The 23,435-nt window shown below is 45.5% G+C and overlaps 2 protein-coding genes across 6 annotated transcripts in view; both read left to right on the top strand.

Annotated features, from left to right (window-relative positions):
* The window catches only part of LOC115200802 (unconventional myosin-XV), a 37,403-nt gene extending 20,702 nt beyond the window's left edge, over positions 1–16,701 (top strand). Inside the window, exons 23-58 of the mRNA XM_029763932.1 lie at positions 2,320–2,397; positions 2,535–2,592; positions 2,794–3,014; positions 3,110–3,345; positions 3,644–3,813; positions 3,997–4,243; positions 4,362–4,542; positions 4,752–4,815; positions 4,920–4,952; positions 5,113–5,294; positions 5,489–5,776; positions 6,012–6,090; positions 6,199–6,457; positions 6,707–6,794; positions 6,981–7,251; positions 7,423–7,526; positions 7,632–7,691; positions 7,775–7,850; positions 7,978–8,096; positions 8,289–8,407; positions 8,536–8,677; positions 8,775–8,964; positions 9,007–9,367; positions 9,567–9,703; positions 9,992–10,068; positions 10,805–10,881; positions 10,972–11,102; positions 11,325–11,419; positions 11,508–11,585; positions 11,672–11,768; positions 11,969–12,117; positions 12,252–12,376; positions 12,581–12,714; positions 12,881–13,014; positions 13,199–13,339; positions 16,107–16,701. Coding sequence (XP_029619792.1) covers positions 2,320–2,397; positions 2,535–2,592; positions 2,794–3,014; positions 3,110–3,345; positions 3,644–3,813; positions 3,997–4,243; positions 4,362–4,542; positions 4,752–4,815; positions 4,920–4,952; positions 5,113–5,294; positions 5,489–5,776; positions 6,012–6,090; positions 6,199–6,457; positions 6,707–6,794; positions 6,981–7,251; positions 7,423–7,526; positions 7,632–7,691; positions 7,775–7,850; positions 7,978–8,096; positions 8,289–8,407; positions 8,536–8,677; positions 8,775–8,964; positions 9,007–9,367; positions 9,567–9,703; positions 9,992–10,068; positions 10,805–10,881; positions 10,972–11,102; positions 11,325–11,419; positions 11,508–11,585; positions 11,672–11,768; positions 11,969–12,117; positions 12,252–12,376; positions 12,581–12,714; positions 12,881–13,014; positions 13,199–13,339; positions 16,107–16,196 — 5,091 coding nt within the window. The 3' untranslated portion in view covers positions 16,197–16,701. The remainder of the gene's footprint in view (positions 1–2,319; positions 2,398–2,534; positions 2,593–2,793; positions 3,015–3,109; positions 3,346–3,643; positions 3,814–3,996; positions 4,244–4,361; positions 4,543–4,751; positions 4,816–4,919; positions 4,953–5,112; positions 5,295–5,488; positions 5,777–6,011; positions 6,091–6,198; positions 6,458–6,706; positions 6,795–6,980; positions 7,252–7,422; positions 7,527–7,631; positions 7,692–7,774; positions 7,851–7,977; positions 8,097–8,288; positions 8,408–8,535; positions 8,678–8,774; positions 8,965–9,006; positions 9,368–9,566; positions 9,704–9,991; positions 10,069–10,804; positions 10,882–10,971; positions 11,103–11,324; positions 11,420–11,507; positions 11,586–11,671; positions 11,769–11,968; positions 12,118–12,251; positions 12,377–12,580; positions 12,715–12,880; positions 13,015–13,198; positions 13,340–16,106) is intronic.
* A 3,322-nt stretch (positions 16,702–20,023) lies between these two features.
* Positions 20,024–23,435, top strand: part of LOC115201232 (transmembrane protein 94-like) — a 37,108-nt gene continuing 33,696 nt past the window's right edge. For 2 of the 5 annotated variants that reach the window (XM_029764685.1, XM_029764681.1), the window contains exons 1-2: positions 20,024–20,303; positions 21,393–21,768. In XM_029764685.1, the coding sequence (XP_029620545.1) occupies positions 21,745–21,768 (24 nt within the window). In that variant the 5' untranslated portion in view covers positions 20,024–20,303; positions 21,393–21,744. The other 3 variants (XM_029764682.1, XM_029764684.1, XM_029764683.1) reach the window with 3 other exon arrangements.

The raw sequence follows: 23,435 nt of genomic DNA, 5'->3' as shown, positions 1-23,435 counted from the left end.
CAAGGATTAAGATGCAGCTATTGTAGTACACTATCGCTTTAAATCAGTCATCAATACAGACATAGCTGACATGTTTAGTAATCTACCACCCAGCAATCACATTAGCAAATCTCTTAATCAGGCAACTACATTATATGTGTGTGTGCTATCTAACCCACCCACACCCATCAATAGACCTCAGTAAATGTACAGTTAAAGTCGGAAGTTTACATACACTTAGGTTGGAGTCATTAAAATTAGTTTTTCAACCACTCAACAAATTATAGTTTTGGCAAGTCCGTTAGGACATCTACTTTGTGCATGACACAAGTCATTTTTTCAACAAGTGTTTACTGTTTACTTCTGACCCACAATTCCAGTGGGTCAGAAGTGTACATACACTATGTTGACTGTGCCTTTAAATAGCTTGGAAAATTCCAGAAAATGATGTCATGGCTTTAGAAGCTTCTGATAGGCTAATTGACATTATTTGAGTCAATTGGAGGTGTACCTGTGGATGTATTTGAAGGCCTACCTTCAAACTCAGTGCCTCTTTGCTTGACATCATGGGAAAATCAAAAGAAATCAGCCAAGACCTCAGAAAATAAATTGTAGACCTCAAGTCTGGTTCATCCTTGGGAGCAATTTCCAAGTGCCTGAAGGTACCGCGTTCATCTGTACAAACAATAGTACGCAAGTATAAACACCATGGGACACGCAGCCGTCATACCGCTCAGGAAGGAGACAAGTTCTGTCTCCTAGAGATGAACGTACTTTGGTGCGAAAAGTGCAAATCAATCCCAGAACAACAGCAAAGGACCTTGTGAAGATGCTGGAGGAAACAGGTACAAAAGTATCTATATCCACAGTAAAACGAGTCCTTTATCAACATAACCTGAAAGGCTGCTCAGCAAGAAAGAAGCCACTGCTCCAAAACTGCCATAAAATAAAGCCAGACTACGGTTTGTAACTGCACATGGGGACAAAGATTGTACTTTTTTGAGAAATATCCTCTGGTCTGATGAAACAAAAATAGAACTGTTTGGCCATAATGACCATCGTTATGTTTGGAGGAAAAAGGGAGGCTTGCAAGTCGAAGAGCACCATCCCAACCGTGAAGCACGGGGGTGGCAGCATCATGTTGTGGGGGTGCTTTGCTACAGGAGGGACTGGTGCACTTCACAAAATAGATGGCATCATGAGGAGGGAAATTATGTGGATATATTGAAGCAACATCTCAAGACATCAGTCAGGAAGTTAAAGCTTGGTCGCAAATGGGTCTTCCAAATGTACAATGACCCCAAGCATACTTCCAAAGTGGTGGCAAAATGGCTTAAGGACAACAAAGTCAAATTATTGGAGTGGCCATCACAAAGCCCTGACCTCACTCCTATAGAATATTTGTGCGAGCAAGGAGGCCTACAAACCTGACTCAGTTACACCAGCTCTGTCAGGAGGAATGGGCCAAAAATGTTATTGAGGGAAGCTTGTGGAAGGCAACCTGAAATGTTTGACCCAAGTTAAACAATTTAAAGGCAATGCTACCAAATACTAATTGAGTGTATGTAAACTTCTGACCCACTGGGAATGTGATGAAAGAAATAAAAGCTGAAATAAATCTTTCTCTCTACTATTATTCTGACATTTCACATTCTTAATATAAAGTGGTGATCCTAACTGGCCTAAGACAGGGAATTTTTTTCTAGAATTAAATGTCAGGAATTGTGAAAAACTGAGTTTAAATGTATTTGGCTAAGGTGTATGTAAACTTCCCACTTCAACTGTACATACATACATACATTCATATAGCAAGAATACACTATGATACACTTACAGTGCAGTGATATGAGGGAGCACCTTTAGCTGTATGAAGCTCAGGCTGTAAACCATTAGATTAAGGTGTGCATTCTGGACTCTGGTATCTGTGTGGCATGTGTTATGGGCGGAGCGAAGGCAGCTGGGATATATAACAGGCTGTGTTTCTAAGAATAGGACTGGACTTTCTCTCTCTCTGTCTGTTAACCTGGCAGACCTCTACATATCTGGCCTGAGCAGGTAGGACAAAAACACCTGAGCACAGGTACAGGAGAAACACTTTTAGAAAAACAGTAGAAGGTTTATTCAATGCTTGAAAAAGGCTGGATATAATTGAATGGATTAAATGAATTTCAGATTCCTGTTTGTGTAAAGGTTTAACAGGTCTGTTTGTTTCTTGTGTTATTGAAAGGAGGGGTCCTCACTCCACATCAGTGCTCTGCATCTCCTGACTAGTTAAGATAAGATTAAATATAGATAGCTCAGGCTGAACTCAGTCGAACCTGTGTGTGTGTTTGCTCGCAGGAACAAGAGAGGAACGAGAGGAGCACAGTGAAACCCACCACCACCACTGAGACTGAAGATCACACCTCCACAGGAATGGTAAGAGATCACTACACCTGTACAAAATCTGTTCCAATTAAAAGGTATTAGTAGATATAGAAATCAAAGCCATATATTTAAAAGGAGCATCTGGTCCAATAAAGTATTCCTCCCTGATAATTCCATGCCTTTTCCAGGATGTGGGAATGTTGGAGATCCCAGCTGAGCTGTCGTCCAGACTACGCAGCGCAGCAGGTGAGTACGAGCAGCACTGGGGTTGGTGGAGACGGGTTGACGGGCATCTGGTATTGGCAAAAATGTGATGTGTCAACACAGCAGTGGCAGGTAAAAGGTAGACTGTTGCTGTATTGGACCCAGGACTGCCATTGTTCTCTGGGGTCTTTTCTCTGGGGTCTTTTCTCTGTGTGTGATTGTAGTTATGTGTCCTTGCATCAGGGCGGCAGCATGGCTCTGGGGTAACAGAGGTGGCGCCTCCACAGGTGAAAGCAGGACACACCCTCACCCTGCCCCTCGATATTGACAGCTACCCCTTCTCACGATATGCCAACACTACACTGAAGGATGGCTGGTGTCAACCGCAGGGCTACTCCCTCCAGCGACCTCTGACCTATCTGGAGCCTGAAGACGCTTGCATCGCTCTGGAGATCTACAAACTGGTCAGTACTACACACGCACACACACACACACACACACACGCATGCACACACACACAAAAATGTCTCATCTCTTTAACCCTTGTCTCTCTCCCCAGATCCTGCGCTTTGCAGGGGACAGTGATCTGAGTGGCTGGCAGGAGCAGCTGTTGGGAAACTACATCGTGGAGCAGGGCCTTACCAGACCCCCTCTGAGGGATGAGATCCTAGCCCAGATAGCTTACACCACCTGGGGCAGGGAGTCGGAGGAGGGGTCCCTACGGGGCTGGTTGTTACTGGCCTGCTGCCTCAGTGCCTTCACCCCTTCCCCAGCCCTTGACAAATCCTTGCTCAAGTACGTAGCTTAGTGGGCAAAATCAGTTTTTAAGATGTCTTTTTGTGTAATTATTGAAAAAGTGTGTTGTGTAGGGATTGAGATTATTATTTTTTTACACAACTTTTTAGTTTTAGCTACCATAAAAATATGTTCTCTCTTTGTCATCCATATTTGGTTCTTTGGTTTTGTCTGACATGTGCATGTATGTAAGTCTGTGTTTCTCTGTCTCACCTGGGACAGGTATGTAAGTCTGTGTTTCTCTGTCTCACCTGGGACAGGTATGTAAGTCTGTGTTTCTCTGTCTCACCTGGGACAGGTATGTGTCTGACAAGGGTCCAGGTGAATATCGCTCTCTGTGCCAGCACAAACTCCTCACCTCCCTCCACCTACCCTCCCCCACCTCTCGCCTCCACCCCCCCTCCCAGCTTGAGTGGACAACCAATCAGAGGAGAGGAAAGATGGTGCTGGACGTACACACCTTCAACGGTGAGAGAAAGAGGGGGGTTATAACATGTATAAGTCATCTCTGTGTCATGCTTGTCACTTTATCTTTCTGATGTTGTGGTTCCATTTGCTCGGCGTAATCATGATAATTCACTTGGCTGGAGTGGTTGCTGTTTGCAGCACCAGGGTTATACGTTTTATTCCCTCGCTTTCTCTCTCTTCCAGAGGAGAAGATTACAGCTGAGGTAGAGTCCTGGACCACAGGAGAGCAGCTGGCCTCGTGGCTGCTCCACTTCAGAGGGTTAACTGAGGCTCCTCGGGGCTGGTCTGTGTCTCTGCTGGCTGATGAGGGCTGGTCTGACCTGCCTGGATGTGACTTTGTCATGGACCTGTTGGCTGGAGCAGAGACTGATACTACAGTGGGGACCGCACACACACACACTGACTACCTGTTCAACGACGAGGGAAACCGGTGAGGCTGGCGGGCACACACACAGAGATGCACGTACGCATTGCGCACACACACACACACACACACACACACACACACACACAGGGAACCCCAACTTCATTCTCTCTCTCGCCATTAGGATGATAGCAGATCTAGATGGGTTCATCCCTCCAGCCCCCTCCATGCAGGCCCCTGGTCTCCCCCAGCAGGAGGCCCCATGGGACCGCGGAGACTACCAGCCATCAGAGGGTTCTCGTGGTCGTCAGATGGATGCTTATCTGGATGATCTCTTTGACCCAGTGCTGGACCAGGGACCAGGGGTCAGCACCATTCAATGTTATGTCTAATAGGATGTGCTCTGTCACTGTGTTTACCTGTGATTATCTGTTACTGGTTGGGTTGTGTCTTCTGTTCCTTTGTCTTGGATACAAGACAAGGCTGGGGATTGGGTAACTACAATTTTGTGGATGGTATTACTGTATGTGATGTGTAGATTGTGTAACAAAACGTTCTGCTGTTGTGTGTGTAGGACAGGGAGCGTATGGCCATGTTGAACAGGAGGATGAGAGGAGGAGGAGGGATGTATGGAGCAGGTACTGTATCTCTCTCTTGCTCTGTCTCCCTCATCTCTCCGTTTCTCTCGTTATTGGGGCAATGGGTTTTCATTTCAATGTTAAATACAATACCTGTGTTGCAGGTGTTCCAATGACAATGCCAGGTTATTCTATGGGTGAGTGAGGGGAACAATGTAATTACACAAACATTCTAATCATGCTTTTAAATATTTTTCCTCAACTATGGTCAAGTCATTTATTTTTCTCTATCGTGCACTATTTTCCCGCTTTTCTTCCTACAATTCCAAAATGTCCCATATTTTTTTGTTCTCCCAGGAATGCCGATGAACCCTGCCATGCAAGGCTACGGGGCTCAGATGATGCCAAGTATGATGCCAGCTGCCCCCATGCCTATGATGCCAACCATGATGATGCCCCAGCCAGCTGCACCAGCCGTGGACTCCCAGCAGATGGCAGCGCAGCAGCAGGCATTCATCAACCAACAGGCCCTGCTCATGGTAAGGACAGGGAGACATTGGGGGGGAAACTGGCAACCCACATGCCAGGGAATACAAACCCACCATAACCCTATCCTTGTTCAACAGTTCTTATGATATTGCCGCTTCTGTTCTAACATAACCACCTAGTGACTGCCCATCCTCTCTCTCCATCCCTCTCTCTCTCTCTCTCTCCTCTCACTCTCCCCTTCTAGGCCCAGCAGATGACGATGCAGGCCATGACCATGTCCCAGCAGCAGGCTCAGGAGCAGCAGCAGAGACAGGAGCAGCAGCAAAGACAGCAGCAGCAGAGACAGGAGCAGCAGCAAAGACAGCAGCAGCAGAGACAGGAGCGGCAGAGACAGGAGCAGAGACGCCAGGCTATCCGAACTGTCACACCCCCCCACACCCCATCACCCCCACCTCACACAAATCCCCCCACCCCACCACCACTACGCACACCCAGCCAGATGAAGCCACAGATGCAGCACCATATACCTGAGGTGTGAGGGAGGGGTGTGACAGTATTGTTCATTTGCTGCTCTGCTTGATTAGTGTCCTTTATGTACTTAGCCAAAAATGTGTCATTTAATTACAAAAGAAACCCATTAAACAACATTAACTTGCAAGCAGACTCAAATGTGTATTTGTCACATGCTTCGTAAACAACAGGTGTAGACTAACAGTGAAATGCTTACTTACCTGTATCATGTTTTATGTGTACATCTAATCTTCCAGCCGGAGAGGGATGTGGACTTTGCCAGTCCAGACCAGCGTGAGTCTTTCAAGGTGAAGAGAGAGTTTTTCCAGAAGATTGGTGAGTAGAACTGAATAAACCTTCCAGATACCTAATCAGCATCTGAGAAGCTGATGTTGAGAGTCTTGTTTAAGACCCATCTGCCTGTGCTGTCATTCACTCTGTCAGGTTCTCAGCCCAAGCCAGCAGCCAAACCGTTAAAGCCTCGCCCTGCTCCCAGCATCCCCCCCAAACAGACCCGTCCCCGCTCCCCCTCTCCACCTCCAGCCCCCAGGACTTTGCAACCTCCCCCCTCTCCTCCTGCCAGAGACCCATACCCCCCCAGCCCCCCGTCCTCCCCGCGCCCGCCCACCACCAGCATCCGTGACATCATCAAACAATACCAGAACCGCCCCGCCAGTGACCCCAGACCCTTCGAGCCCATCAGGTCAGTGGGACAATGGATCCATCTAATTTCTCTCTATTGGGTCTTGTACCATATACCATCAACTTCCTCTATGTACCATATACCATCAACTTCCTCTATGTACCATATACCATCAACTTCCTCTATGTACCATATACCATCAACTTCCTCTATGTACCATATACCATCAACTTCCTCTATGTACCATATACCATCAACTTCCTCTATGTACCATATACAATCAACTTCCTCTGTCTTTCTCCTCTCCAGGGTTCCAGCCCGGTCGTTTGTGAAGAAGAATGATCCTAAAGAGGAGGCCTTGGCGATCCTCATGAATAAAGGACTTGTACAACCACAGGTTAGAGTTTGGCTGGGGTTTACAAAGAGCCAGGAACGCAAACTAGAAATATTGATTTGGCAGACAGACTAGGAATATTGCACACAGAAGAACAGCCTTGGCAATCACTTACTGATGGGTTCATTCATAATTAAAGACTCTAGTCTTACACTTGTCTCGCGTCCTCTCTCCTCTCATCCCCTCCAGAGAAAGTGGGCCCCTCCTCCCCCGATCCAGAGGGAGCCCCCCCGTCAGAGACAGCCTCCCCCAGCGTGGCAATCCTCTCCTCCCTCCACCAGAGGGCCTCGCTCCATCTCCAACAGCATGAAGCAGAAACAGCGCTCCCTGGCCGACCTCTTTGGCACGCAGGGTCGTTCCAAGAACCTTCCGCCTGCTCCACCCGAGTCCACCCCTCCTTATCCCCCAGCCATCTTTGAAAGCTTGCCAGACCCTCCCGCCAAGCCTGCCCCCACACTCAGTAAGTCCAACTACCTGAAATACAGGTGGAAAGGTACAGTAAAGGTACACATGTTTGTGTATGCACTGCTTGTCCAGCCATAGCCTCAGATACACGTTCATAACTCATATACTACAGTAATAACTCCACAGAGAAGTAAAGTAACTCATGTTGTTTGTTTGTCCTCCGTAGATCTGTCTGGGGAGGAGAGTGTTCGCTCCCAGCTCCACAGGTTCTCTGCCAGCGTCTACTTCTCCAACTCTGCCATGCCTGGCAAACTGTTCCTGCGCAAGGAGGTGAGCTGGAGCAGCAGGCGCAATAACGTTGGAATCGTCTGTATTATTCTACATGTGTTGTGGGTTTGCATTATAAGTGAATCCTTATAATCCCTCTGTGTTCAGGTGTTTTACCCCAGAGAGAGGTTCAACCACCCCTACATCCTCAAACTCCTTTGTGAGCAGGTCAGTACTGGTTATTTCCCCGTGGCCCTTTTTCCTCACCAGCTTATACATATCACACCATCTATTGCTATAAATCCTTTCAGATCATGAGAGACACGTACTCTGACACCTGTGTGAGGATCACCAGAGAGGATAGGAGGAAAATGAAGGACCTACTAGGTGAGTTTATTCGTCTTTTTTTTAACCAGGTGAGTCAGTTGGCGAGCCTAGGTTAATAAAATGAGTGTTCCCGTCCTCCATCCCGCTCTTTCCTCACGTTCTTCCCATCCCTCCCCTCGCTCTCCAGCCAGTTTCCACGTGGGCACCAGTATCAGCTCGCTTCAGGACGACACTATGAAGAAGAGGATCGTGATGGCTGCCAGAGACAACTGGGAGAACTACTTCACACGACTGTTCCCTGTCAAAGTGAGTTAGTTCTCTCTCTCTTCTCTCCTCTCTTCTCTCTCTTCTCTCTTCTCTCTTCTCTCTTTTCTCTCTTCTCTCACTCTCTCTCTCTCTCTCACTCACTCACTCACTCACTCACTCACTCACTCACTCACTCACTCACTCACTCACACTCTCTCTCACTGACTGACTCATCTCCCCTGTGTGTGGTAGGGTGGTACCAGCGGGGACACCCAGCTGTTGGGCGTGTCTCATCGTGGGATTCGACTGATGAAGGTGGCCAGAGCATCAGGCATAATCCCCAAACACCTACGCCTGCTACGGAGCTACAGGTGTGCCTATCCTTCAACCACAACACCGGAATTAGAGGAGCTTTAGCCTCTGAATTATTGAGTGAGAATATACATCTAGTGTGTGTGTGCATGTCCGTACCATGCGTGCTGTGTCTTTCTCTGTGTAGCTATGCAGAGCTGCTGTCGGTGGAACTGCGGTCTGCAGACATCGTGGAATTCAGTCTAAAGGGAGAGCAGCTGCAGCTGCAGAGCAACAGGGCTGCACAGATCACTGCCATGGTCAGCCTGTTCCACCAAGAACTCATCAATGTAACCACCCTCCTCTTCCTCATCTTATATCGTACAAATGATTGTATACTGTGTATAGTATCTTTGTTGTGTGTAACATCCTATCAAACCTTCTCAGGGCTCAGATCATATGATTGCCCTGAAGAGCTTTGTGACTGACGACAAGAGCCTGCTCAACTTCCGCAAGGGTGACATCATCAAACTGCTGCCCATTGACGGCCTCCAGCCAGGTGAGATCATCACACTGACCTTTGACCTCTCCTTCTCTTTTTCTCTGTCTCTTTCCCCGCTCTTTCTCTCTCTCTCTCGCTCTCTCTCGCTCTCTCTCGCTGTCTTTCTCTGTGTGACAGTCCTAACCCTGCGCTCTCCTTATTTCTCAGGTTGGTGTTTCGGTTCCATCGGGGGGCGCTCCGGCCTTTTCCCCATTGACGTCACTCAGCCGTCTGCCCCTCCTGACTACCACCACGTCCACCTTGACCGCCTCGACGAGAGGAGGAAGAGCATGAGAGCCCCCAAGCCGCCCGCTGCCACCAGACCCCCAGCTCCCAAGTCCACTCCCCACACTGGCTCAGCAGAGCCCACCCGAGAGGGCTCCATGCTGGGGTCAGCTCATTCGGTCCAAGTATCGGTCCAGGGCAGTGAGATGAGTGAGGTCCAGACGTTCCAGATGATAGACTTTTCCATGAAATACTTCAGAGACACTACCACCAGGTGAGAGGGGTAACAAGGTTATACAATGTATGTAATCCTATATTTTCCTGAGTGTAATAACTGTCTTCCATAACGACATATACTAACCTCTCTTTCTCCTTATGTACTTTCTCTCGGACTCTCTCTTCCTCACTCCATCTCTCTCCCTCTTGCATAATCACCCTTCCTTTGTCTTTCTCCCTTTGTCTCTCTATCACAGAATGGAAGGTAAAGGTCTGCTTAATGGAGGTATAAACTTCTCAGAGATGCTTCAGTACACAGAGGTTCCTATTCAGGAATCCCTAATCCTGTACAATGATCCTGAGCTCAATGGCCTGGCTGTCCAGGCCTTCCTGAGTGAGTCCAAACACACACACGCGCACACACACACGCACACACGCACGCACGCACATGCACACCAGTGGAGGCTGCTGAGGGGAGGACGGCTCATAATAATGGCTGGATCGGAGCGAATGGAATGGCATCAAACACCTGGAAACCATCTGTTTTATGTTTTTGATACCATTCCACTTATCCTCCCCAATTAAGGTGCCATCAACCACTTGTGACACACACTATTGAGGTGTACATTGCATCTCTTCATCTCAATTTTCCCCTTTCCCACTTCTCTTTCGCTCTCTGAAGGTGTGATGCAGTTCATGGGAGACCAGCCTCTTGGGAGGCACAAGTCTGAGGGAGACTGTGTCAGCCATATCTTGATGGTGAGTCTCTCCCGTTAACCTCTCTGGGGTATGTGGGACGCTAGCGTCCCACCTGCGGGACACACTATTCAACAGCCAGTGAAATAGCAGGGCGGCAAATTCAAAACAACAAAAATCTCATAATTCAAATTTCTCAAACATACAACTATTATAGCCCATTTTAAAGATACACTTCTCATTTTAATCCAACCACATTGTCCGAGTGAGCATGCGCCACTGAGCTCATGTCATTTTCTCACTCATCTACTTCCAGGAGCTCTTATTCTCTCCCCATTCACAGAAGAAGCATGAAACAACGTTCTAAAGACTGTTGACATCTAGTGGAAGCCTTAGGAAGTGCAAAATGAACACTAAGTCACTGTATACTGAAAAGGCAATCGCTTGAAAAACTACAAACCTCAGATTTCCACACTTCCTGGTTTGATCTTTCTCAGGTTTTTGCCTGCCATATGAGTTCTGTTATACTCACAGACATTCAAACAGTTTTAGAAACTTCAGTGTTTCTATCCAAATCTACTAATAATATGCATATCCTACCTTCTGAGCCTGAGTAGCAGGCAGTTTACTACAGGCACGCCTTTCAACCGGACGTCAAAATACTGCCCCCTACCCTAGAGAAGTTAAATACACATAGCTCACAAACAAACACCATCGTTCACCTTACACTCCTAATGAGGATACAGCTGCTTGAATGGAAACGTGGAGTAATGTCTGTCCATTGTGTTTGTGTGTTCAGTTAGGGAAGGAGAAGGAGTTTCTGAGAGATGAGATTTACTGCCAGGTGGTCAAACAGATCACAAACAATACACACAAGTGAGTAGCTGGCAGATTGTGTACGAACCTTTACCTGTGAATAGTGTACAGAGGGTCAATTCCTAACTTGTGTGTGCATGCGTTATACAGAGAGAGATGTACCCGAGGTTGGCGTCTGTTGAACCTGGTAGTAGGGTTCTTCCCCTGCTCTGGCACTCTGAACCCCTACATCACATGTCATCTACAAAACATCAGCCAAGACCCCACACACCTCTACCAAGGTACAAACACACACACGCGCACTCCGAACACCTACGTCACATGCCACCTACGAGACATCAGCCAAGAACAACACACCCCTACTAAGGTACAGCCCTGCACCCCTCACATATTGGCGATGCCCCCGAAGAGATCCCTTCAAACATGTGTCTGCATCTGTGTCTGTTACCCCAGAGCTTTTCTGTATCTAATGCAATTCTGTATGTGTCTATCCTCTATCTCAGAGCTGTCTCAAAACTGTAAGGAGAACCTGTTCCGGACTCTGATCCACGGAGGTCGCAGACACATCCCCTCTCACGCAGAGATGGAAGCCATACTGGTAAGGCAGTGATTTCACACAAGTGTGGAAATCTTGTTATTATGTAAGATGAGCAGTACAGCTATCGCTGTGTGTCTGTTCTCTGCAGGCTGGCAGACAATCTCGTCTGTTCCCCATCAAGCTGCCAGGTGGAGTGGAGTTCCTCTGTAAGATACGCAGCTTCAGCGTAAGTCAAGTCTCCTTCCCTTTACTTTTCTACTTTCCCCTCCTCCCTTTAATTATCATTATGATAAAGATTGACTGTGTACCCAGGTGGCTCAGGAGGTGGTGGAAGAGCTGTGTACAGAGATGGGCATTCAGGAACCGTCAGAAGTCAAGGAGTTTTCTATCCATGCCAGCCGGGACAAGGGTAGGTGGACACACAGACATGCTGTAGCTATTAGCCCAAATGACTCCCCAAAACGGTTTACCTGCAATGCACAACTTGATATTAATTGTGTGACAGCAAAACTAAGAAAAAAACCTAGTTTTCTATGACTCTCTCTTTTCTTTTCATCCCTTCCTTATCACTACCTCCCTCCTCTCTCTCTTCTTCCTCTCCTACATCAGATGGGATGGTGCGGCCTCTCCACCCAGATGAGTACCTGTTTGACTTCCTATTGGACGACGGCTCCATCTCCCTGTCCTTCCACCGCGTCTTATGGACACACCCACTTCACTTCGACAACGACCTCTACCTGGAGTTCCACTTCCAGCAGGTACCATAGTAGTGACCCCTAGAGTTCTGTTATAACCACTGAAACCCCCGTGCGTTATGTCAGGCCCTGGTGACAGCCCTTCTGTCCCTGTAATGAATTAACCCCATCTGGCCCTCTCTGTCTGTTGCGTGCAGGTCCTGGGTAACTACCTGGACGGAAAACTGCTGCTGCCAGGCAGTGGTGCCACTGTCGTCCAGCAGACGGCAGAGCTGGCTGTCCTGCAGCACCTGGCACAGGGCTTCACTCAAGAGTCTTCCGTGTGAGTACTACCCTTAACCCCTATACCCTAACCCCTAGCCTTTAGCCCCCGCACTCTGCAGCACCTGCCCCAATGTCTCACTCAGCAGCTCTCACAGTGAGCCACACTGTTGTTTTCAGAACGGACTAAAGTGATTATCCTCTCTGTCCTATGTTAAGAGTGATATAGTTTCTGATAGTTGTCTCTCTCTTATGTCCCTGTCAGGCTTGAACTGAAGGAGTACCTCCCCCAACAGGAAGGGGGCAGAACCAACCTGGAGCAGATCCACACTATCTTCCTCAGAGAGATAACCGCCATGCGCTCCCTCAGCCCCAGCGACGCCAAGGCACGCTTCCTCGGTGAGGCGCACACACACATGCACGCACACAATTACATTTTTGCCTTGGTTGCTGGAAATAACTTTGTGATAAATGTGTTTGTAACTAGATAATGCATTATACATACAGTATCTATAATGCTGTATGAATAGAATTGTATTGATTGATTTGCTCTCTCTATCCCCAGAATGCCTGAGCTCCCTGCCACTGTTCGGTTCTAATATCTTCCTGGCTCAGAAGGTCAGCCATCGCAGCTGCCCCTCGCCCTGCCTGGTGGCTGTCAACCAAGAAGGAGTGCTGTTCTGCCATCCCACAACACAGGTACGGCATTTACACCCAACAACACCATTGATGTAGGGAGGGACACCCCAAACATAGGACATGCAGGTACCGTGTTTCCCAAAATATGGGTGAAATTATCAATCTTGACTGACTATATGGATCTATGGCTTTTATAGCCTATGGCTTATATCCTATATCTATGGCTTTTTCCTGTGTTATTCAGGAGCGGGCATTTATGATCCCATTGGTGGAAGTGCAGTCACTGCGCTCAGTTAAACCCAAGAAAGACAAGAAGGTGCTTGGAGTGGAGATCAACTACGGCAACCCAGGACTCCTAAAAACCATCACCATCCACCTCAAACAGGTGAAGTACAATACACAGCAGTGAACGACTGTGCCACCAACCCCCGGTTTTGTGTAGAACTAGAACAAATTGCTGAACACCCCGTAGCTTTCCAGGAACAAAGGTTGGTGACCACTGGTGGATGGGTTTGTTCTTTAGTGTCCGTAAAGTGTAAGGTTACACAGTGAAAGGGATATATGGTCGCTAAGGGCAATGCACATTACACACACGCTACCTGGGAGATAAGATTTCAAGAAGACACTTAAACCGTGCTAATCTACTCTGGCATCATGCCCATAAGGGGGCACATGCTCCCTCAGATTTGTCCTGTTTAAAAAAATAAAAAATATACTGCTCAAAAAAATAAAGGGAACACTTAAACAACACATCCTAGATCTGAATGAAAGAAATAATCTTATTAAATACTTTTTTCTTTACATAGTTGAATGTGCTGACAACAAAATCACACAAAAATAATCAATGGAAATCCAATTTATCAACCCATGGAGGTCTGGATTTGGAGTAACACTCAAAATTAAAGTGGAAAACCACACTACAGGCTGATCCAACTTTGATGTAATGTCCTTAAAACAAGTCCAAATGAGGCTCAGTAGTGTGTGTGGCCTCCACATGCCTGTATGACCTCCCTACAACGCCTGGGCATGCTCCTGATGAGGTGGCGGATGGTCTCCTGAAGGATCTCCTCCCAGACCTGGACTAAAGCATCCGCCAACTCCTGGAAAGTCTGTGGTGCAACGTGGCGTTGGTGGATGGAGCGAGACATGATGTCCCAGATGTGCTCAATTGGATTCAGGTCTGGGGAACGGGTGGGCCAGTCCATAGCATCAATGCCTTCCTCTTGCCGGAACTGCTGACACACTCCAGCCACATGAGGTCTAGCATTGTCTTGCATTAGGAGGAACCCAGGGCCAACCGCACCAGCATATAGTCTCACAAGGGGTCTGAGGATCTCATCTCGGTACCTAATGGCAGTCAGGCTACCTCTGGCGAGCACATGGAGGGCTGTGCGGCCCCCCCAAAGAAATGCCACCCCACACCATGACTGACCCACCGCCAAGCCGGTCATGCTGGAGGATGTTGCAGGCAGCAGAACGTTCTCCACGGCGTCTCCAGACTCTGTCACGTCTGTCACGTGCTCAGTGTGAACCTGCTTTCATCTGTGAAGAGCACAGGGCGCCAGTGGCGAATTTGCCAATCTTGGTGTTCTCTGGCAAATGCCAAACGTCCTGCACGGTGTTGGGCTGTAAGCACAACCCCCACCTGTGGGCGTCGGGCCCTCATACCACCCTCATGGAGTCTGTTTGACCGTTTGAGCAGACACATGCACATTTGTGGCCTGCTGGAGGTCATTTTGCAGGGCTCTGGCAGTGCTTCTCCTGCTCCTCCTTGCACAAAGGCGGAGGTAGCGGTCCTGCTGCTGGGTTGTTGCCCTCCTACGGCCTCCTCCACGTCTCCTGATGTACTGGCCTGTCTCCTGGCAGCGCCTCCATGCTCTGGACACTACGCTGACAGACACAGCAAACCTTCTTGCCACAGCTCGCATTGATGTGCCATCCTGGATGAGCTGCACTACCTGAGCCACTTGTGTGCGTTGTAGACTCCGTCTCATGCTACCACTACAGTGAAAGCACCGCCAGCATTCAAAAGTGACCAAAACATCAGCCAGGAAGCATAAGAACTGAGAAGTGGTCTGTGGTCCCCACCTACAGAACCACTCCTTTATTGGGGGTGTCTTGCTAATTGCCTATAATTTCCACCTGTTGTCTATTCCATTAGCACAACAGCATGTGAAATTTATTGTCAATCAGTGTTGCTTCCTAAGTGGACAGTTTGATTTCACAAAGTGTGATTGACCTGGAGTTACATTGTGTTGTTTAAGTGTTCCCTTTATTTTTTTGAGCAGTGTATATTGTTGTTTCTCTGTAATACTAGTAACAGATTTATTGAGTTGGCTTTAGCTAGCCTAAATAGGTTCCCAACCTCATAACTAGCTACCAAGAAGCCATTTCAGGCTATCAATCAAATTAGAGTATCTATCTTGTCTAATTATCTTAGCAATCAATTACTAAATGTACTGAATACAACTCAGAATCCTTTCAATATTTTACGCAGATTTTAGCAGAGATGCAGAGAAGCATATTCAGTTTCTGAAAAAGGATTACCACCAGTCAGGCGGATACAGACAGCTCAAGAGGAATGCTTAGACAAGCAGAAAAATAAACAGATTTTTCACATAGAATAATGCATAATGATTATGGCTTTAGATTGCAGGAAAACCTGCTTCAGGTGTTTGAAAAATGCAAAATTCTCCAACTTACAGACAGCCCACCTGCGGACCACCCCCCAGCCACCCTCACGCACTTTGTCACCCCTCAGATTTTGAGGTGCATGACGCCCCTGGCTACGCTGATACCTTTAGTCAAAGCAACTTCTGCAATAGTCAACTGATGGAAATGGAAATAATGTGTTCAAATTAAGTGAAGTGTTCAAAGGCATGTCAACATTTACATTTACATTTTAGTCATTTAGCAGACACTCTTATCCAGAGCGACTTACAGTAGTGGATGCATACATTTCATACAATTTCATACATATCATACATTTTTTTTCTGTGCTGGCCCCCCGTGGGAATCGAACCCACAACCCTGGTGTTGTAAACACCATGCTCTACCAACTGAGCTACAGGGAAGGCTATGCGGTACAGTACTTTCCTTGATAAAGTGTGCATTCCATTAATGTGTGTGTGTGTGTGTGCTCTGCCCTACAGGCCAAGAAGCTGTGCCACATCATTGCTGTCATCATGGAGGAGCTGGTTAGACCACCCATCAATAGCTCTGTCTCCAGCCGCAACCACTAGACACACACACACACACACACACACACACACACACACACACACACACACACACACACACACACACACACACACACACACACACTTGCAGTTGGATAGGAAATGAGTTCTACAACTGTCAATCATTGATTCATATAAGCAATGAAAGCTAATCACTTTCCACATCTACTGTTCCTTCTCCTGTGTCAGTGATACTCCAGTTGGTGAATGATTGATGAAAATGGTTGAGAAATGAATTCTGAACAAACACGCACTCAGAGAGGGAGCCTATTGATAAGCGGACCTGCACTGATAAATATCAAAACAAATCAATGCCTTCAGATTTTTATCTAAAACATTTCATTATTTAAAAAAACATCACAGCCTTTCAATACCAATGAATGTCCAAATTTGAATATTGCTTTGTACGTGTTAGGTTTCCGTGAAATATATCTTTATATAACCAATTTATCAGTGTTTCTTTGTAGTAAATGTTTTGTAATTTAAATAAAATTATTTTGTAGATGGATGAAACTGTTCTTGTTTACTTTGTGTATAACTATTAAAAAGTATTGCTATAAGGTATTGTTTCAATTATATGTGCATGGTTTATTGCTAATGGAAAAACTGTCATAAAGAGCTACTGGTTTCCAGCTGTGTTTTATATGATAGGCCTACAAAACCACTCAGTGGCCTTGTGGTTTGATTGTATGCCTTGAGATTGTAAAGCTGGGAGTTTGTTCACCAGCTGTCATACAAAAATAATGTAAAAAAACGGACCCGGTGCACCTCTGCTTGGCACTCAGAATTAAGGAGATAGATTGGGGATAAGGCCCTACAATAGACTAGCTTCCTGTCCAGGGGGTGTACTTGTACATCAAGCTGCCTCATGCTACAGAAACAAGAGATGGCTCCTGATCCTATGAGCCAAAACTCATAGGAGCAGGGCTACTTACTTAACTTTACAAAACCACAAACTGCCCTTTCTCGTTCTGTCTTGACTGATACAGCTGAAGAGTGTACCAACAGGATATTTGTAAGAATGGTGAGGACTGCACAGAAACCATTACAAAACATACATATCCTTAATTTAAAGTTACAAAACCTATAGTTTCCTAGTCTTACTCTGCCTTGTACTGTAATCATCCAGCCCTGCCTTGAACTGTATGTTCTGAGACTTGTGATTGTTAGTCTTGTTAGTGTGTAGCCAATACAAGGCTGTAAACATAATTTTGATAATTTAATACAATTGTATTCTATTCAGCCATCAGCCTGGATGAGTTAATTGAGGGGGCCCTGGATGACGAGGGCACACATATTTGTTAGATGTGCAGTTGTATTCCGTCCTGACTCTTTTAAAAAAAGCTCATTAGTGTTTTCTAGCAGACATTTCTTTCACATTCTGACGTTTTACTTCATACACAATAGTTAAGCTATATCCTGAACTACACAGCTTGACTTTTCCACATTTTGTTGTGTTACAGACAGAATTAAAAATTGATTAAATGCACATTTTGTGTCACTGGCCCAGACCCAATACCCCATAATGTCAAAGTGGATTTTCTTTTTTTTTTATGTTTACAAATTTATAGATATGAGAAACTGAAATGTCTTGAGTCCATAAGTATTTGACCCCTTTGTTATGTCAAGCCTAAATAAGTTCAGGAGTAAAAATGTGCTTTAGTCAAATAAGTCGCATGGACTCACTCGGTGTGCAATAATAGTGTTTAACATCATTTTGGAATGACTTATCTCTGTACCCCACACAAATAATTATCTGTAAGGTCTCTCAGTCAAGCAGTGAATTTCAAACACAGATTCAACCACGTGTTCCTGATTGGCCAAGTCATTTTTTACTTAAATCTACTTTAACATTTATGGAAAGATCTGAAAATGGTTGTCAAGCAATGATCAACAACCAATTTGACAGAGCTTGAAGGATTTTGAAAAGAATAATGGGCAAATGTTGCACAATCCACGTATGGAAAGTTCTTAGGGACTTACCTAGAAAGAATCACAGCTATAATTGCTGCTAAAGGTAAGCCTACAAAGTATTGACTCTGGTGTGAATACTTATGTGAATGAGACATTTCTATATTACATTTTCAAGAAATTTGCTGAAATTTGTTTGTTTTCACTTTTTCGTTATAGGGTATTGTGTAGATGGGTGATAAAAAAAATCAGAATCCTTTATGAATTCTGGCTGTAATAAAAATGTATCGTATTGATCAAATTAAGAGCTATGAGCATGGCGACGCAATCAAGGTAGAGGAAGGTGGAAGCAGAAGAGGAACTTGAATCGGATGGTGGTGAAAATGAAGATGAATGGACTTTTGTCCAAAAGATGGGAAAGGAAACGTCTTGTGTTGATAATACCCCTTCATATCTGGTAGGAGTACATTTTCTGGGGATGTTGGGGCCGACTTGTTGAATCTGTTGGAAATATTCAAAATGGTGGGGAAAGGTTTGGATAAAGTAAAGTTGGTGAAGATCACGAGGAGTGGGCTTGTTTTAATTGCTTATGCTTCTGCTGCTCAGAAAAAGAGTATGGTGGGTCTCACTCGATTCAAAGATTATGCTGTGCCGTGCTTTGAGCTACGTAGAAGGTCACCTGTCAAGGGAATAATTTCTGGAGTCTCAGAAGAACTTGACATTGATATACTGAAGAATACTCCTGGAGTGGCTGATGCTTGTAAGATGAATCATTTTGTTAATGGCAGGAAAGAGAACAGTTTGTTTGTACCTTATGTTTGATATGGAGTCCCTCCTGACCCGAGTGCAGATGGGATATGTGTACTATCTTGTCAGAGCTTTTGTATCCAGCCCTTTGCAGTGTCAGCGCTGTAAAATGTTTGACATGTAGAAAGTGTCTGCAGAAGAAAGAAGCCAAGATGTGGATGTGGGACGTGTAGGAAAGATCACTTTGAAGGAGATCCCGACTGTGTAGCATAAAATAATGGCCAAGGAGCAAAGGGTTGTAACTGTGGTGGAGAACATGAGGTGACATTCTTGTAATGCCCGAGTAGGGTATAAGAGAATGAGGTTGGTAAAATCAGGGCAGTGGTGAGTCTCCAATGCAGAGGCTGTCAAAAGGATAGAAAGAATGAGTATTTCTGAAAGCCCGGTGAATCACCAGTGGACCCAGCAATTGTTCATGTGAGGAAAGTGGACTCTGTCTTTTATAGCGATGGTGGTAAACGGCACTGCACAAGCGGAAAAGAAGTCAAGAAAGATAGACATGACATCATTGTTTCTGTGGCTGAAATATTTCTGGGATTTAAAGATTTCACATCTGAAGAGCTACATGGAGTAATGTGTCGTGCGGTCCCACCCTCTCAAGCCCTAAAGCCTGAGCAGGGTAGTTGAGTTCTCGATTGACTGAAGGAATGGGCTATTTATTTTTTGTTTGTTTGTGTAGATTCATGTTATTTTTCCCCGTAATGATTTAACTATTTGGAGAAATGTTTACCCTCGTCCAGTTGGTGGCGGCAACTCGCCCTTAAAGGATGTGGTCCGCCATAAAGCCTCAACGAAGAAGAAGTAGCTATCCTATTTCAAAATTGAACGGTTGACTTGGGCCATCGCCCTCCCACCCAATCAAAAGAGCAGGACTCCACCTATGGTAAGCCGTCCAGGAATCCCAACCTATCACAACCGTGCTTCATCGCCCCCAACCAAAAATGACACTCCCTCATCTGCTTTGAATATTCGATTAGGGTTGTTGACGTCAACCGCCTGTATTCAGTGGACATGCTATGCTACTAGCCTCATGACATGAATATGCATAGGCATCTCGAAATAACTCCAAAATAAAGGGTTTTTTTTCCTCAAAGTTCCCGGGATGTCACGTGTCCTACTTATGTCAGTGCGCTCATAACAACTTAAGCATTATGAAACTGCTATTCGGTCAAATAAACCTCATATAGGAAATAAGCCATAAACAATTGTGTTGACCAAACATGACACTCTCATTGACCTTGTTTGGTGGGGAAACAACGAAAAAACGTCACCTGCTGGAGGGAGAAAAATTTCCTGCCGAGTTGGTTCTCCTGCGTCCTCTCTGGACACTTGATATTTGAGAGACAATTTAGCTTTAAACGGGGTGACGAGATACAGACCGTGTTGCAACCTGTACGTGAGTATGATAGATATGCGGATATATGGTACATTAATAGTGTTTAGTGTGCATGTTATCGCAGGCTGTTCTTGACATCGCGAAGAAGACGAACCTAGACGTTGGGTTGCAGATATGGAAACGTCAGCTAGCTAAGTTAGCGCGTACTATTCGCGAGCTAGCAATGAGTGAGAAACAGTGATTAAGTAAGGCGACATTGACACTTGTGTTTGTCACAATGTTGATTGTGCGAAGTTTAGCTTAGTGCATTGCATGCTTTTCCATTGCAGAAAATATGAGCTCGCCACGATAGCTAGTTAGCTAGTAAGCTAATTTGCTAGCATGTGAAACGATGATCTCGATATGCACACAAGAAAGTCACTATAATAACATCGTGTGGGATTTGGCTCCTCGCATCTCTCCTGTAGACCAGACAGTCTAATAGTACAGGTAAAATCTGTAAATGAATCCAAGGATAAGCATACGCAGAAAGTGATTACATGAAATATGTTGCACGTCATCCAGCCAGGTGGATTTAGCGATAGACAGGCATCGGACAAGTTTAGTTCTGTTTCTGACATAGGATGTTGTGACTGGGCTATATTAGTTCCAATGACATGTTTCCGTATATCTACTTTAGCTTGCCCCAGTTGCTTTTTGGGGTGTGGTTCCTGTACTACCTGTTCAGGGTGAAAGTGTCCGACTCTTGTATGTCTCGTTCCCTCTATATGTATGTCTCTGTCTGTTTCCCTCTGTCTGTCCTCTCTAGCTCTCTGGGTGTCTGTCTGGCTGGCTCTCTTTTTCTCTCTCTGCTGGTAACTTTAGGCACAGTGTTGTGTAGTGTGAGCCAGTAGAGCCTGCTGACTCAGTTGTTTTTGTATAAAAGAGGAAGAATGCTTATAGTGGCGGCGTGTTGTCAGTAGCTTTAGGGCTTCGGACTAACAATGTTTTCAACAGCACTATTGTATTCACCTCATGTAGCCCACTAACCTATAAGTCTACTGACCAACAGCCGATGTATAATATCACTGCAGACTGAATGCCATATGTCATGCCAACGGCATAATTATTTACTCTTCCCTTTTATTTATCTCTTCCCTACCAAGATCTACCCAGCCATTCGTGTAATGAGGACGATTTCCTCAACACAACTTTGACTGAGCATCTAGCCCCAAACTACAGCTCCCAGTTTGCCCTGCTGTGAGTCCCTGTGGGCGTGCGTGGTCCTCCCCTCAGACTGGCAGAGCAGGCTGGCATAGCGGCACCGGCAGGGGGCCAGTGGGTGACGTTTTCCTCCAGACTAAGTTGTGGTTGGAGGTGGCATCGAGAAAGAACATTGAGAAGACAAAGAGGGGTATCAAGACGACATCGAGGGGAGATCGAGAGGGTGAAGTCTCTGCCTAGCCTCGTCAGGTGTGTGTGAGGCTCGGAGCATGGTGAGAGGCTGCACTGGTTGCCATGGAGCTACAGGATAAGAAGCAGGTGAGTTGCCTAGCGCCAAATGACGTCAGCTGGCTCCCTGGAGTGGTGCTAAACGGAGAGGCTCCTTGGGACGTGTGTGTACGTGTGTGTGTGTGTGTGTGTGTGCTGACTGATCCCCGCCAACTACCTTCTAGCTGCTCCTGAGGGCTCCTAGGTTTTTGATGTTGGTCAATAAATGTAGGCTATTCATGACACACATTGAAACTGATGTTTTTGGTCAGGTGTTACAAAAAACTACTGTCAAGTCATTATCATGAGCTGAGCTGTGAGCTGAATGTTTATAAGTTGACAAGGGTTAGAAATAGAGGTCGACCGATTATGATTTTTCACCGCCGATACCGATTATTGGAGGGCCCAAAAAAGCCGCTACCGATTAATCGTCCGATTTAAAAAAATGTTTTAAAAAAATAAAAAAATAATTATTACTTTTTTAAAACATGTTTTTATTTATTTGTAATAATGACAATTACAACAATACTGAATGAACACTTATTTTAACTTAATATAATACATCAATAAAATCAATTTAGCCTCAAATAAATAATGAAACATGTTCAATTTGGTTTAAATAATGCAAAAACACAGTGTTGGAGAAGAAAGTAAAAGTGCAATATGTGCCATGTAGGAAAGCTAACGTTTAAGTTCCTTGTTCAGAACATGAGAACATATGAAAGCTGGTGGTTCCTTTTAACATGAGTCTTCAATATTCCCAGGTAAGAAGTTTTAGGTTGTAGTTATTATAGGAATTATAGGACTATTTCTCTCTATACGATTTGTATTTCATATACCTTTGACTATTGGATGTTCTTATAGGCACTTTAGTATTGCCAGTGTAACAGTATAGCTTCCGTCCCTCTCCTCGCTCCTACCTGGGCTCGAACCAGGAACACATCGACAACAGCCACCCTCGAAGCAGCGTTACCCATGTAGAGCAAGGGGAACAACTACTCCAAGTCTCAGAGCGAGTGACATTTGAAACGCTATTAGCACGCACCCGGCTAACTAGCTAGCCATTTCACATCGGTTACACCAGCCTCATCTTGGGAGTTGATAGGCTTAAAGGGGTGGGTATAATTTCTGGAACGTTCCAACAGGAATCTGTTCCAAAAAATGTAAAGTAAAAGGTTGCCAACCAACAACGCATACAAAGTAGCAACGCATACAAACCTAGCTAACTAGCTGCCGAATAGGCATCAACTCACCACGTAGCTTATTCTTAATGTTTGTCCATAGGCAACCAGAGTGAGGACAGACATTTTTCGGAATAAATGTGATGAGTGAAAAACGCAATGAAATAGACCACTCCCGACCCGGTATCTTATTCTGCCGCTATACAACTTTGTATGCGTTGTTTTTTGGCAACCTTGTTATTTATGAAGTTTTTGGAATAGATTCCTGTTGCAAACGTTCCAAAAATTATACCCACCCGGCTTGAAGTCATAAACAGCGCAATGCATGAAGCACAGCGAAGGGCTGCTGGCAAAACGCACAAAAGTGCTGTTTGAATGAATGCTTACGAGCCTGCTGGTGCCTACCACCGCTCAGTCAGACTGCTCTATCAAATCATAGACTTAATTATAATATAATAACACACAGAAATACGAGCCTTAGGTCATTAATATGGTCGAATCCGGAAATTATCATCTCGAAAACAAAATGTTTTTTCT

Source organism: Salmo trutta, chromosome 10 (assembly GCF_901001165.1).
Source record: "Salmo trutta chromosome 10, fSalTru1.1, whole genome shotgun sequence".
Lineage (NCBI taxonomy): Eukaryota > Metazoa > Chordata > Actinopteri > Salmoniformes > Salmonidae > Salmo > Salmo trutta.
The sequence above is the reverse complement of the archived record's forward strand: the minus strand, read 5'-3'. Positions and strand labels throughout refer to the sequence as shown.